Source organism: Petromyzon marinus, chromosome 63 (assembly GCF_048934315.1).
Source record: "Petromyzon marinus isolate PM22_M1 ecotype Great Lakes invasive population chromosome 63, UKy_Petmar_22M1.pri1.0, whole genome shotgun sequence".
Taxonomy (NCBI): domain Eukaryota; kingdom Metazoa; phylum Chordata; class Hyperoartia; order Petromyzontiformes; family Petromyzontidae; genus Petromyzon; species Petromyzon marinus.
In genome coordinates this window covers 2973375-2986113 of record NC_133729.1, presented here as the reverse complement: position 1 = coordinate 2986113, position 12739 = coordinate 2973375, and the positions used below count along the sequence as shown (strand labels likewise).

Sequence of the window (12739 nt, the reverse complement as noted above, 5' to 3'; positions counted from 1 at the left end):
TGCGCGATGGGGGCGCTCCCGAAGACTCATCGACGGTGCGCTGGCTCTCAACTTCTGCTGTGGTCGAGACAAAGCCTGACGGCAGACCCCACTCGCAAACGAACAAAATAAAGGGCACGAAAACTCCAGGCTGCAAAATCACGTCCCGTCGTCCGATCCACCCCAGTGTCGCGCCGCCCGCCACTGACGGCCCTTCTCATTGGACGCTCTTTGTCTAGATTCCTAGCATGAGCTGGTCCCCCACAATTGGTGGTTATCTGCCCGACCAGGTGTGAAAGGGTACCTGGACTGCCTGCTACTCGCTCACGCTCAACACTAAACCCGGGATTAGCGGTTGCAGCGGGGATGTGTGTGGGTCCGACTCCCTAGGCTGGAGCTGTTAGTTATCAGCTGGAGCCTTAGACTGCACCTGCACCAGAACCTGTTAATTTGAGTAAAGGATCTTTACAGGGCACACATGGTACTGGGAGGAGCAGGGTAGGTCCAGCTGCTGCATATGCCGTTTATTTTAAATGGGTTTATCAGTTCGGAGCACCAGGGCTGCATTATATTAATGAGCAGTATATCTGGGTCACTTTACAATGCTGTCACACCACGAGATAGCTTTACGGTGGAGTCTAAAATAATGTTGGCTAGCAGTCTGCCAGAGGTAGATGAGCAAATGCTAGGTTGAGTGGAGCAGCGATGCTTGTGATGCCAGGGAGCAGAGGTGACCCTGTGTGTGTGTGCGCACGCGCGTCCCCCCCCCCATTCTGTATAGAACGTCACAGTGCGAACATTCAAACGAAAGATGGCCATCGTGTGTAAGTACACAACGCACTGAACGCCCACACGCATGCATATGTGCCTACGCGCATACACACACAGATACGCACATTCACACGCGCTCAAAGCTCGCATGCATGTCATCATGCGCGGGCAAAATACACACACGGATACGCACGCACACCCAAACACAGGGTACCCCTTTTTATATCTATAGAATTTTGGGGCAAGTGCTGTTTGTGAGCACTGATTAAGGTCAATTGATCATATGAGAGGGTGGTGTGGCCAGCACCTCACCTGGCCACCTTTGTCTCTGAAATGAGGGAGAGGGCCTAGGACAGGTTTCTGACACCATTTGGGACCGATATTACCCTTGACTGGGAATTAAAATCGGGATATTGCAGGATCACAGAATGAACAAATGCACGATCACTAACCACAAAGACAAAGGTCCCACTGTGTTGCCTACATAGAATATTTGGGAAAGTGCTACTTGGTACGGTGTGTAAGCAGCGGCATTGGTGAAACGAAGGCAGCCGAGCGTGGTGCTTGCCACGCCACCCGATCATGTGGCGTGCCGGCCTTAATAGGTGCTCGCTAACCTCTACCGACACGTGCAGACGCGCGAGACGTGTGTGTGTGTGTTTGGAGCGACCCCTCCACGTGCTGAGGTGGAACCCTCCTGGCCCACCTTGGTTGGTGTCGGCGGAGGGGGCCCTGCGCCGCTCACACAACCAACCATGCGTCCTTGCACGCGGCGCCTAGATCTGATGTTAACGAATGGCGTGCACCGTTGGTCCGCGTGGCCTTGCCCGAACACGACCTTGCCCGAACCTGACACGACCTTGCCCCTAAGCCAGAGGGGATTATGCACCGCGCACAGTCCTGACGTGTGGACGTGTTGGCGTGCTTATGCGCGCGTCCGTGTGGTGTGCGCCCAGACGGGGCGATCACGCGAACGCGCGCATCACGCAGGGCTTAACCTGGCACAGCTTTTCTCTTGACCGCGGGCTCGTGAGCCTCATTGGAACCATTATCATTTGCCCCTTGGGTCGATGCTAAATCCACAAAGGGAGAAGTTGTCGCAGGTCAAATTCGTGTGTGCAAGCGCGCGCACATGACGTCTTAAACATTTAAGGAACGGCGAGTGAGGGCAGACCGTCCTAGGAACAGGGTCACGTGGCGGTAATGTGAACCTTGACGGACATTCACCACTCACCTGACACCACTCAGCAGTCATCAACTCGCTGATCTTCACCATTCACAGCATAGTGGGGGAGTCATTAAACTACACTAAAAACGATAAACAATTTTTTTTTACCAGGTAAGCTCCAAGTGATAGCTCAATATAGTGGTTTATCACCTGGAAATTTACAGCAGACAAATACTCTTAAGCGTATGTTGATTCTAAATGTCGAGGGAAAAAACCGGAGGACCCGGAGAATAATCTACGCGACCACGGGGAGAACATGCAAGCTCCAAATATACAGGCGTCAGGATCGAGATCGAACCCACGACATCCTGTATACCGGGCGAGGTTGTTAACATCTCCAAGCCACCGTGGCACCCGATTGACACACCCCTCTCCCAGCAGCACACACCTATCCATTGTATGATTGTAAAACTAGACTGCATAACTCACCATGTCATTGCGAATGGTAGTGTGGATAAGCAGCACTCGAAGGTCCGTCCGTAAAATGAATGGGTCTACAATAAAACTTTTGACGGTTTGGGACGACACCTCATTCATTAAAATTGGTGGCGCTACACAAACAAACGAGCACACCGATTAGCCGCTCGTTCCGTAGGTGAGCGCCACTGATGCTGGGCTGGGGTCGGGGTCGTCTTGAGACACGGGATCTAACACCGCGAGCCTCTGTCTCAGCGGAAGCATCTCTCACCGTCGCTCTGTTCCTGTCGTCCCGGCGCCCGTTTGTCTTTGCCGTTCGTGGTGCCAGCGTCGGGGAAGGCGCCGGGCGGTAACGGCGAGGCGGAGGGCGTAGGGCCGGCGCGCAAGCGGCGCTGGGGCTCCAGCACGGCCACCACCCCCAAGAAGACGAGCATCAGCATCAGCACCGACTCGCTCAAGGTGCGCAACCGTGGCACTCGCCTACCAGCACCCACCACTCATGTACCAGCACCACTCAACTCTCACGTAGCAGTACCACTAACCTCTCGCGTAGCTGCACCACTCGCCACTCGTGCAGCAGCACCACTCACCACTCGCGTACCAGCACCACTCGCCTCGTACGTAGCAGCAACACTCGCCACTCGCCTACCAGCACCTGGAAGGGTTCCTATCAGGAGCCTCTCTGAGCGTCTCGAGGCTAACACTGGCGTCCGTGTGCGTTGTATGCCGCCCGTGTCGCGTCATTGTTCGGAGCAGAGCCTCATCCCCGAGATGAAGGCGGCGGCCGCGGCGGCGCCGGAGCCCCCGGTTGTGGACCTGCACGCCGAGGACGTGGCGCTGTCGGGGGCCGAGGACGACGGCGAGGGAGGGGCCGCCGAGGGGCCACGCGCGCCCACGGCCCGGCCGGGGGGCCAGGACGACGACGACGCCCAGGGTGCGGGGGACAAGGACGTGAAGATCATGCGCACCGTCACGCAGGTGCGTGCGCTCGCGATCACGAGGTGGGGGGAGGTGGGGGGAGGTGGGGGGAGGTGGGGGGAGGTGGGGGGAGGTGGGGGGAGGTGGGGTGCCCTGTTGGCGTGAATCGGCATGGCTGGGCGGTCGCGCGCGGTGGGACATTGGAGGGGCAATCCCGCGCGTGATGCTGCGTTTCTACAGCCGTTGGCAGGCCTGGTCGCGTCGGCTCGGTCAAGGACGGTCCTGCGTTTCTCTGTTCTCGTCCCCAATGCGATGAGAGCTGTGCCACTCCATGCCCTCACCCCCACCCCCGCTTCCCTCCTCCCTTCCCACCCCCAAGTTAGTTCATAATATGCCAAGCTGATTTTTCCATCCTAATCTTTTAAACGACAACGCGAGAGATGCGGCTGACCTCTCGTCTGTTCCGCGTTGACCCAATGACGTCAGGGCCAGCTCCGAGGGCGGCCTGGGTTATTGTATGTATGTGTGTTGAACTTCTTTCGCACCGTACGTGGCCTCTACCTTGCTAATCGGAGTGGCCACAAGGCACAGAGCGGGCTACGTGGTCCGATTTCCGCTTGCTCGGTCCGATAAGGCTACCGTGGGAATCTGGGCAAAGCCTGGGAGCTCGGTTCATGAGCTCCATCATCAGTTGTCGTGAGAATGCTGCAAAGCCGAGAGCAGGAGATGTAGAGGAGAGAGATGAGGGAGCGGAGAGAGGGGAGAGGGCAAGGAGAGCGGCCGTGAGACGCGTCCCTCCGCACCCGCCAGGTGGTGTCGACGGAGAGCCAAGAGAACGGGGAGGAGCCCCGCGGCGAGGAGGACGAGGATGACGAGGAGGACGAGGAGGACGAGAGGAAGGACGAGGACGACGACGGCTCCGTCTCCATGGATGCGGAGCCGGCGGCCGTGAAGGCGGCCGAGGAGGATGCCAAGGCCAAAGGTGCGGCCCCTGCGGCAGGAAGGGGGACAGTGGCGCACACACACGGGGAGCACGGTGGCATCGCCGCTCCTAAGTTAATTCATGTTGTGAAGCTATCACGAGGAATTCCTGGGTAAACTAGCGCAAATAAATTAAGTGAAAAATGTAATATTCAAAACCCTGCAGGAGGAGCTCGTTGTGACTAGGGGGGGGGGGCGTGTTCTGAGTGACGGCTCGGCTCTTGTTTGGTCTCTTAACATGGCCCAGCTCAGGCTTGGGCCGCTCAGTTGTCAAAGACACAAGCGTGAGAGCGGCTCAGCCATGCCTTGGATCAGGCTCAACACTTAATTGTTTCTTTTAGACAGCTCGCTTGAGTCAAGCGTGAGCTGAGCCGTGACTAAGAAATCCAGGCCGACGAGTCTCTCTATTTACAGCGGCAGGCCGCCAGTCTTGTTTTGTAACTCCGGGTCACCGTGCCGGTGCTGCGCGCGCATGTGCTTGCAGTGCTGCCGAGCGAGAGTCTGGTGCGCCGCTCCATCAGCCAGCAGAACTCTGGCGTCTCGGTTACGATCGACGACCCCGTGCGCCTCGGCCAGAAGCTGTCGCCGCCGCGGCACAGATCGACCTGCATCCTGCACATCTCCAACCTGGTGAGCCCTGCTCTTCCGCCCCGCGACCTTGTAGCTGGTGACCGATTACTCGCTCTGCTTAATCGGTCGACGCAGCTGAATTTAGCTGTAACCCAGCGACTCGGTTTGCGATAGGTTAACTACCTCACCTTGTATACAGGAGGGCGTTGGTTCGATCCCAACCCTGACACCAGCTGTATATTCGGAGTTTGCACGTTCTCCCTGTGGTCATGAGGAATGTGGATTTTTCTCTGGGTCCTTCGTTTTTTCCCTCTACTTTAGAATAATTCGTTTAGAGTATTTGGCTGTTTTAAATTTACACATGAGCCACTTTGTTGAGCTATAATGTGTGGCCAGGTCGCTTCTGAAAAAGAGCTATTTAGCTCAGTGGGTCTTACTTGGTGAATAAAAAAATTGTTTAGTTTAGACTCGAGCCACGCATCCGAACGGCACAGCCGTTGGCGGTGTCATGCGATGGTGCCACAGGCTGTGAAGCAACAGTGGCGGGGGGGGGGGGTGTGTTGGAGTATTACGTAATGAACATTACTTTTCAATGGTTGGGCAAGTGAGAGAGAGTAGGCTATGTTGACCAGAGGTCACTTAACCAGATGGCGGTGGCTATGCACATTGTAATCCAGCACTGGATGCAGTGAGGGTTGATGGATCGCACAAATGTGGTGAAACTCTCTTCACTGTTGGCGTCGAGCTGCTATACCCTGGCTCGCCGGGAGAAGGAGCTACAGCAAGTGGACTGATCGCCATCACTTTCCGTCTGTACGGCGATAGAGCGTTGCCCGTCCGCACGTGTGGGTTTACGCCGGGTTTCCTCCTACATGTAGAAACAATCTTAGATTGGGTTGCAAACATCTTAAAATAACAACCCGAATGCAGGACCCTCCTGAAAAAAGAGTCCTTGGATGAATTAAAAAAAAAATTTTACTTGAAGAGATCTCGGAAGTGGCAATGTGATACCGTCATCTTCGGATCGTCATTTTGACGTGAAGGGTTGCACCGCTCTGCAAGAGTTCGTAACGGATTCTTTGTCTCGTGACACCGATGGCACCATTGGGATAAAATCCTGGAAAAGGACAAAACCCCCCCCCCTCGATTCTGACCGCCGTGTTGTGCGCGGTTTTCTCGAGCAGGTGCGGCCGTTCACGCTCGTCCAGCTGAAGGAGCTGCTGAACCGCACCGGGACGATCCGCGACGACGTCTTCTGGATCGACAAGATCAAGTCGCACTGCTACGCCACCGTAAGCCTGGCCGCCCCTCCTCCATCTCCTTTCCGCCTTCTCCGCCTCCCATGTCGTCGCTCCTGGGGTAGGGGGGGCGGAGGAGTTCTGCCATCTGCTGGGGTGGTCCTACAGGCCGTGTGGCCGCAGAGAGTGTGGTGTCCATGGTGTGCTGTAGTTTGTATTGGTGGTGTTTTGTGCTGTGGCGTGGCCTGATTGTGTTCGGGTGGCATTGTGGTGTGGGGAGATTTGCAAGGTAACAGTGTGGAAGCATTGGGATAAGGTGGCAATGTGGTGTGGAATTGCGTGTGATGGTTGGTGAGGGGTGGCGGTGTGTTATTTTATTGGAAGATTGGGGTGAGGGTAGCACTGTGGTGTGGTGTGCATTGATTGGAGTGGGGTGGAATTTGTGGTCCGATCTCTTGTGGTGGCAGGATGGTGTGGTCTGTTGTGTTGCTGTGTTTGTTTGTCAATGGTGTGCTGCTCATGGTATTGTGTTTGAAGTGATTATGGTGTCATGTAGTATTGGTGTGTGATGATGATGATGGTGCCATGTGGTGGTGTGTTACGTGATGATGGTGTAATGATGTATGTATGCTGAACGACATTGCCATCCACGCTAATCGGAGGTGCAGTGGATGTGGTGTGTGTGATGACGCTATCGCGTAATTATTTGAGTGATGGCATGATGTGTGATGATGATGATGTGGCATGTCGCTGTACAGTACTCGTCAGTGGAGGAGGCAGAGGCGACACGCGCGGTGCTCCACGGCGTGAAGTGGCCGACCTCCAACCCTAAGTTTCTCTCGGTCGACTTCGCTGACCAGGATGAGGTGAGGGACTGGGTTTGGATTGCTTTGATCGGTGTGAGCCAGAAGATGCGTTCTTTAGACCAGTGTCCGATCAGCTGTGTGCAGCTGCAGGACCAGTGCCCTCTTCATATATCGTCTCTTAAAGAACCCAGAGAGTCTTTACACTGCACATAGGCCATTAGGCCCAGATGGGCATTTGCACATTGCTGTAATTGCAGATGGAGGTTGCAGCTGTTTCTCTGTCTCATTAGCCAGTGGGTAGATTGTTGTCGTAAATACGAATTTTCATTGGGGGGCTCCTGGACGTGGGCCAGTAGTCGCGCCTTGTTGTAGAGGTGTTCGCGGTTGGAATCCGGCAGGCCGCCCCTGTTAATGCTACGAGCGCAGTATCAAACCGTACTCATCGCGAACACCCGTGCCCTTTCCCCCCGCGCAGCTGGACTTCCACCGGGGGCTGACGCCTCACATGCCGGTATCAGCCTCCACGGTCGACCAGAAGCCGGAGCCGGCGCCTGCTCGGCGCGAGCCGCGCGAATCCCGCGAGCCTCGCGAGAGGAAAGGCGGCGAGCCCGAGCGCATCGTCCAGGACCTGCGCGTGGACCGCGAGCGAGAGATGGCGCGGCGCGAGCGGGCGCGCGCCGAGCGCGAGTGGGACCGCGGCAAGGTCCGCGAGTTCGCCGAGGAGGGCGCCAAGCCGCGGTCGCGCACGCCGTCACGGGAGCGCCGCCGCCGCGAGAGGGCACGCTCCAAGGAGGAGAAGAAGGCCGAGAAGAAAGGTGCGGTTAACCTCCCGCCGGCACGCTAGTTGCCGGAGCGCTCGTTCGCCAGCGCCACCGTTGCTGGCGCGCTCGTTGCAGGCGCGCCTGCTGCAACTGCGCTCATGGCATGGACTGGTGGCTTTGCCAGCCAGGTTGTGATCAGGCGGTGGTTATGATATACAGCACATGGGCGCTGTAAATCCAGCACTGTGGAGGCAGTAGCCAGGGGTTGTTGGATCGCACAGATGTTGTGAAACTCTCTTCTCGCGGGCGTCGAGGAGGTACCACAAAAATGTGGACAAAGTTGTTCCCTCTGGGGTAGAGGCTTTACCCCCCCACCTCGCTTGCGTGGGTTTTCTCCAGATGCTTAGGTTTCCTCCCGCATGTAAACATTAATTGATCGATAACACCTTAATATATAAGGGACCGCAGATCTTGGGCAATTGTTGGCGTCGGTTCACCGCCTGGCTGCTTTCCTGCTTGCCGATGATTCCTCCTGCCTTCCGAGTCGTTCCCCCCCTCTCTCTGTGCTGCGCATTACAAGTTGGAATTATAATCGGTCAACGCTTGTGCTCTCAGCTGTGCACGTCAATCCGTGATTGTTTCTTGCGTCTCTTATCTGCTCGTGCCTGCTTGTGTGCTCGCCTTTCTAAGCAGAAAAGCCCCAGGAGGAGCCCCCTGCCAAGTTGCTGGATGACCTCTTCATGAAGACCAAGGCCACTCCCTGCATCTACTGGCTGCCTCTGACTGAGGAGCAGGTGCGTCACCGTGTCCTCACCAATTGTCGGGACCTCGTGTGCATTTGGTGTTTATCGAGCGCTCCTGTCTTAATGCTTCAGAGGGGAGATGGGTGTTCTCCGGGGCAATTGTGCAAAGCTCTTGCACTGATGATTTGTGCACGGGAGCACGCGTTGATGCTGCTGCTGCTACTGACGCCGTTGAATGTGTGTGTGCGAGCACTTGCGACGAGGTTCAGCTCGCGTCAACAGAGCTCGCAGCGATCGTAATGGACGATGTGGTCCACATCGGTAGCATTGGCATCATCTTGTGGGTTTATTGACTTGCAGATAGCGCTGAAGGTGGCGGAGCGAGCGGAGCGGGCGAAGGAGCGCGAACGGCGGCGCAAGGAACAGGAGCAGAAGGACCAGCGCGTGGCAGAGGAGCGCGTCGCCGAGCGGGAGCGCCAGCGTCTCAAGGAGCGACAGGAGGAGCGGGAGCGCGAGACGCAGCGTCGGCGGGAGCGCGACCGTGACCGTAGCCGGGACAGGGAGCAACGCGGCGGTGGCGGCGGCGGCGGCGGCGGCGGCGGCAGCAGGGAGCGGAGTCGCGAACGGAAACGCAGCCAGGAGGAGCGCGGAAAGGCCCGCGAGCGCAGCAGCAGGGAGCGGAGCAAGGATCGCGAGCCCAGCAAAGAGCACAGCAAGGGTCGCGAGCGCAGCAGGGAGAATAGCAAGGGCCGTGAGCGCAGCAAAGATCGCAGCAAAGATCGCAGCAAAGATCGCAGCAAAGATCGCAGCAGGGAACGCAGCAAGGGCCGCAGCGGGGAGCGGGAGCAAAGCCAGGAGCGCAGCAACGCTCGCAGCCGAGAGGGGGATGACAGGGAGCGGCGCAGGCCATAGGGCCGGTACCCATGGGGGCGGGTGGGCGGCATAGAAGAGATTTATGCTATTTTTCTCATCTTAATAGGGGGGGGGGGGTGTCAGGCGATACTGTAAAACCACCAGCCGTCTGTCCGCCTGCTCTCTCTCTCGCTGACGTTCAGGCTGTTTTGGTGTGAGTGTGCGCAGAGCGGCGGGCATGCCTCTCGTCGGCCCATCTTCCGTGCGAGCGCGAGCGAATCATTTCTTCCAACTGTGAAAAGCGCTCGCGTCTGTGATCCATCATCATCGTCATTAATTTCTACGGAAACCTTCTACAAGCACGTACAACGCTGTGTTATGCTTTGTGCGACAGTTCATTGGTCTGAATTTAGTATGTTTTCCAAAAATCTATCATTAAATACTTAAATTTGCAATAACCTTTGTAGTGCCTGAACGTGTGGACGCATTAGCAAGCCGCGGGCATTGCTGAGAGAGTGGTTTTACAGTATCCTCCGCTATTGTTTGTATGAATTGTTCCTGTAATGTAGCGCGCGACTGTACAGTCGGACCGACTCGGTTTCCCATAGGCCAGAGTATAACCATAGCTTTTAAGCCGTGTTGACTGATGCCTTGCCAATGCTATGTTCGTGTCCTGTTGACGAGGGTTTTTATTTTTCATGGACTTTTAATTTCTGCTTGTACAGATTGATCTTTCTCAAGGGGGGTGGTGGGGCTGTTTGTGGGAGGCTTGGTCTCCAGTGAATGGTATTTCCTGTCGTGAGTCGCGATTGCTGCGTTCTTAGGCCTCGGAAGAAGTCACGGTTGACCCAGCAGTAAGAGATGCGACGCCCGTGCGTGAGCACAAACGGTAGCGCAGTTTGAAATGTTTGTCTCCAGCAGCCGAGACGCCTCCATGAAGGTTGGATGCACGTGGAGAGCAACAGCAGCTTGTCTTGTCAGGTTTCACATTGTAGAGGGGCGTTGTGAAGAGAGTTGGTCGTGTGCGCTGTGGGCAGAGGCGTCCTTGTTGACAGGACGCCAAGGCTGTCACCGTGTTCACCCTGAGCCCTGATCTTCCCTGTTTGTTTGGGGATAAGTGACAAGAGAGAAGGGACTCAAGCCCAGCATGCCCGTAGCGGGGAGGCCGTTACTGGTGCATTCCCTGCAGGGCACTTGTGCTGGTTTAATCCACAGGCCTGTGCCGCAGGGAGACTGCTTGAGCCCCTTCGCCTCTCTCGTTACACAACGCAGAGCTTCAGGCCAAACGGCAGCCTTGAAGGGTCTCACTTAGCCCCCTTCCACGAACCCGACCCCAACCCTTGGGCGGGCATAGCTTAGAGTCCGGCGCAGGGCCATGATCTTTCGTCCTGCGTTCGTGCTATAGAAACGAGGCTTTTGATAATGTATTGTTCTATAAACTTTTGAACTATAGCAGACACTGCGCTGAGCCGCGGCGGCTCTGGTTGCGTGCAACTCCCGTCAGCACGCGCGCCGCGGTGTTTGCGGCAAAGTGATTCGAACAGCACGAGGCTTCGGTGATCGGTGCGGTTTGCAGTGCTCGGTCGGGTCCCGTCGTACTCGGTGCTGGGCGTGAGGGCAATCGGAGAGCCGCGTGGCAGCGGGGAGCGGGGGTGGGGGGCGAAGTGCCGTGCTAAAGAGGTGTGTGTTGTAAGTTCCATTATTTTATATATTGTAGTTGAGTTTTCGCAAGCAGTGTTCAGTGCTGTCACTCCCGCCTGAAGTCAAGTTCCAGTCATAGGCAACACTTTTTGAAACACGGTGTGGGGTGTTTTTTTTTTGTACCGATTAGGGCCATTAAAGCCTTGTTGTTTTTTTTGTTTTGTTTCGTTGAAGCCCTTAGTTGTGCGCGTGGATGTTTTGTAGGCGCGCACCCGGGCGCCATGGCGAGCGACATTGCCCCGCGGTCGCTGCGTCTTGGCGGTGCACACGTGGTCCGGGCTCGCGGCGAGCAGCGCCGCGGGACTCGCTGTGCAAGCGTGCGCGTGTCCTCCATTCGCCTGGCGAAACCCCCGTTAACTGCCAGGCATCTAGACCAGTGCTTACTGTTCTGCTTTGACTTAGTGTTTGCATCAACTCCTTTGATTTTGTGTATTTGGTTTGTATAGCGTTTTTGTCTTTTTCTTTAAAAAAAATAAACCAATCAATTTGACACAGTAAACCAGCGCGGTTTTGCACCAAATTTATTGACGTACAGTTCGACGATTGCTCCTCTGTGGCCCGACCATTCACGGTTGAACGTGAGATTGCTCCCATGCATTGTAACCGTCCTGCTCGCGATGATCACGCTGCCGCTGCGGAAGACCACACGCCACCTTGTCTCCCAAGAGGTCCATCACGGGTCACAGGTCACAATTCCTCAGCCTGAGGCAGCGAGGTTCAGCTGCACGGTTTTTCTTCCTGTAGTGTTACAACTACTGTGCACGTACGCGTGAACATTCCAAGCGAAATGGCTCTTCAGATTCACGAGAATGTAGAGATGGAGTTTGGGGATTACAGTTGTCACAGGGGGTAGCTTGAAAAAGAACTGGAACGTTTAAAAAAAATAATTGTGTGAGATTTTGAATTGACACCCATGGAAGTTTTAAGTTCGTGGAGATTGGGTGGGAAAACGATCTCGAATAGGCTGTTCTTCCACGTGCCCCATAGACTCCCACTAACCACAACTGCAGTTGAAACCGGTGGACCTGAAACAAGTGAGGCTTGGGACCGTTCGCATGCCAAGGCTGGTGGAAACGATCGTGGGGGCAGGGATGAAGGGAGAGTAAGCGGCACATCCACACAAATTCACAACCTCGCCTGGTAGGTCGTGGGTTCGACCCTGACGCCTGCTGTATATTGGGAGTTTGTTTGCATGACTTCCCCGTGTTCGCACGGATTTTTCACTGGGTGCTCTGGTTTCCCCCCCCCCCCCTACATTTAGGAAACGTGCTTTGAGAGAGTACGTATTCGACTGCTATAAATTTCCACGTGATACGCAACTTCGTTGAGCTGCCAATTTGTGGCCAACTCGCTTCTGAAAACGAGCTGTATAGCTCAGTGGGCCTTACCCAGGGTGGGCTGGTAGGACAAGTCTGCGCTGTCTATTGCTGATTTTACACCCCAACAGCACAAGATTTCACTTCGTTAAAGTATTGAAAGGGGACGGACGGACGGACACATTAATCTATTGCAGGCTGGTACACTCAGTTTACAACTTCGTTCCTACCAGTATAAAAAAAACATCAGAGTGCAGAGCCACATTAAATACACACTACAATGCCAATAGTTTAAAGCGATTTGGTTTTCACACCTGTTGTGTTGCAGTCGAAACGTGAGAATTTTATTGTTTTATATTTATATTATTTTATTGTTTCCCTGCTACGTGACTTTACCGAAAGAACCAAGAATACGATTTGAAGCATGTTTTATTTTTGGGAGGGGGGGGGGGCAGAGC

At 55.4% G+C, this 12739-nt stretch overlaps 1 protein-coding gene across 2 annotated transcripts in view; it reads left to right on the top strand.

The window, feature by feature from the left end:
- The window catches only part of LOC116956168 (uncharacterized), a 41206-nt gene extending 29742 nt beyond the window's left edge, over nucleotides 1-11464 (top strand). For both annotated transcript variants that reach the window (XM_032977655.2, XM_076053861.1), the window contains 10 exons: nucleotides 761-803; nucleotides 2724-2854; nucleotides 3152-3373; nucleotides 4124-4295; nucleotides 4779-4924; nucleotides 6049-6156; nucleotides 6861-6968; nucleotides 7384-7723; nucleotides 8363-8463; nucleotides 8773-11464. In XM_032977655.2, coding sequence (XP_032833546.2) covers nucleotides 761-803; nucleotides 2724-2854; nucleotides 3152-3373; nucleotides 4124-4295; nucleotides 4779-4924; nucleotides 6049-6156; nucleotides 6861-6968; nucleotides 7384-7723; nucleotides 8363-8463; nucleotides 8773-9324 — 1923 coding nt within the window. In that variant the 3' untranslated portion in view covers nucleotides 9325-11464. The remainder of the gene's footprint in view (nucleotides 1-760; nucleotides 804-2723; nucleotides 2855-3151; nucleotides 3374-4123; nucleotides 4296-4778; nucleotides 4925-6048; nucleotides 6157-6860; nucleotides 6969-7383; nucleotides 7724-8362; nucleotides 8464-8772) is intronic.
- Nucleotides 11465-12739: the final 1275 nt, after the last annotated feature.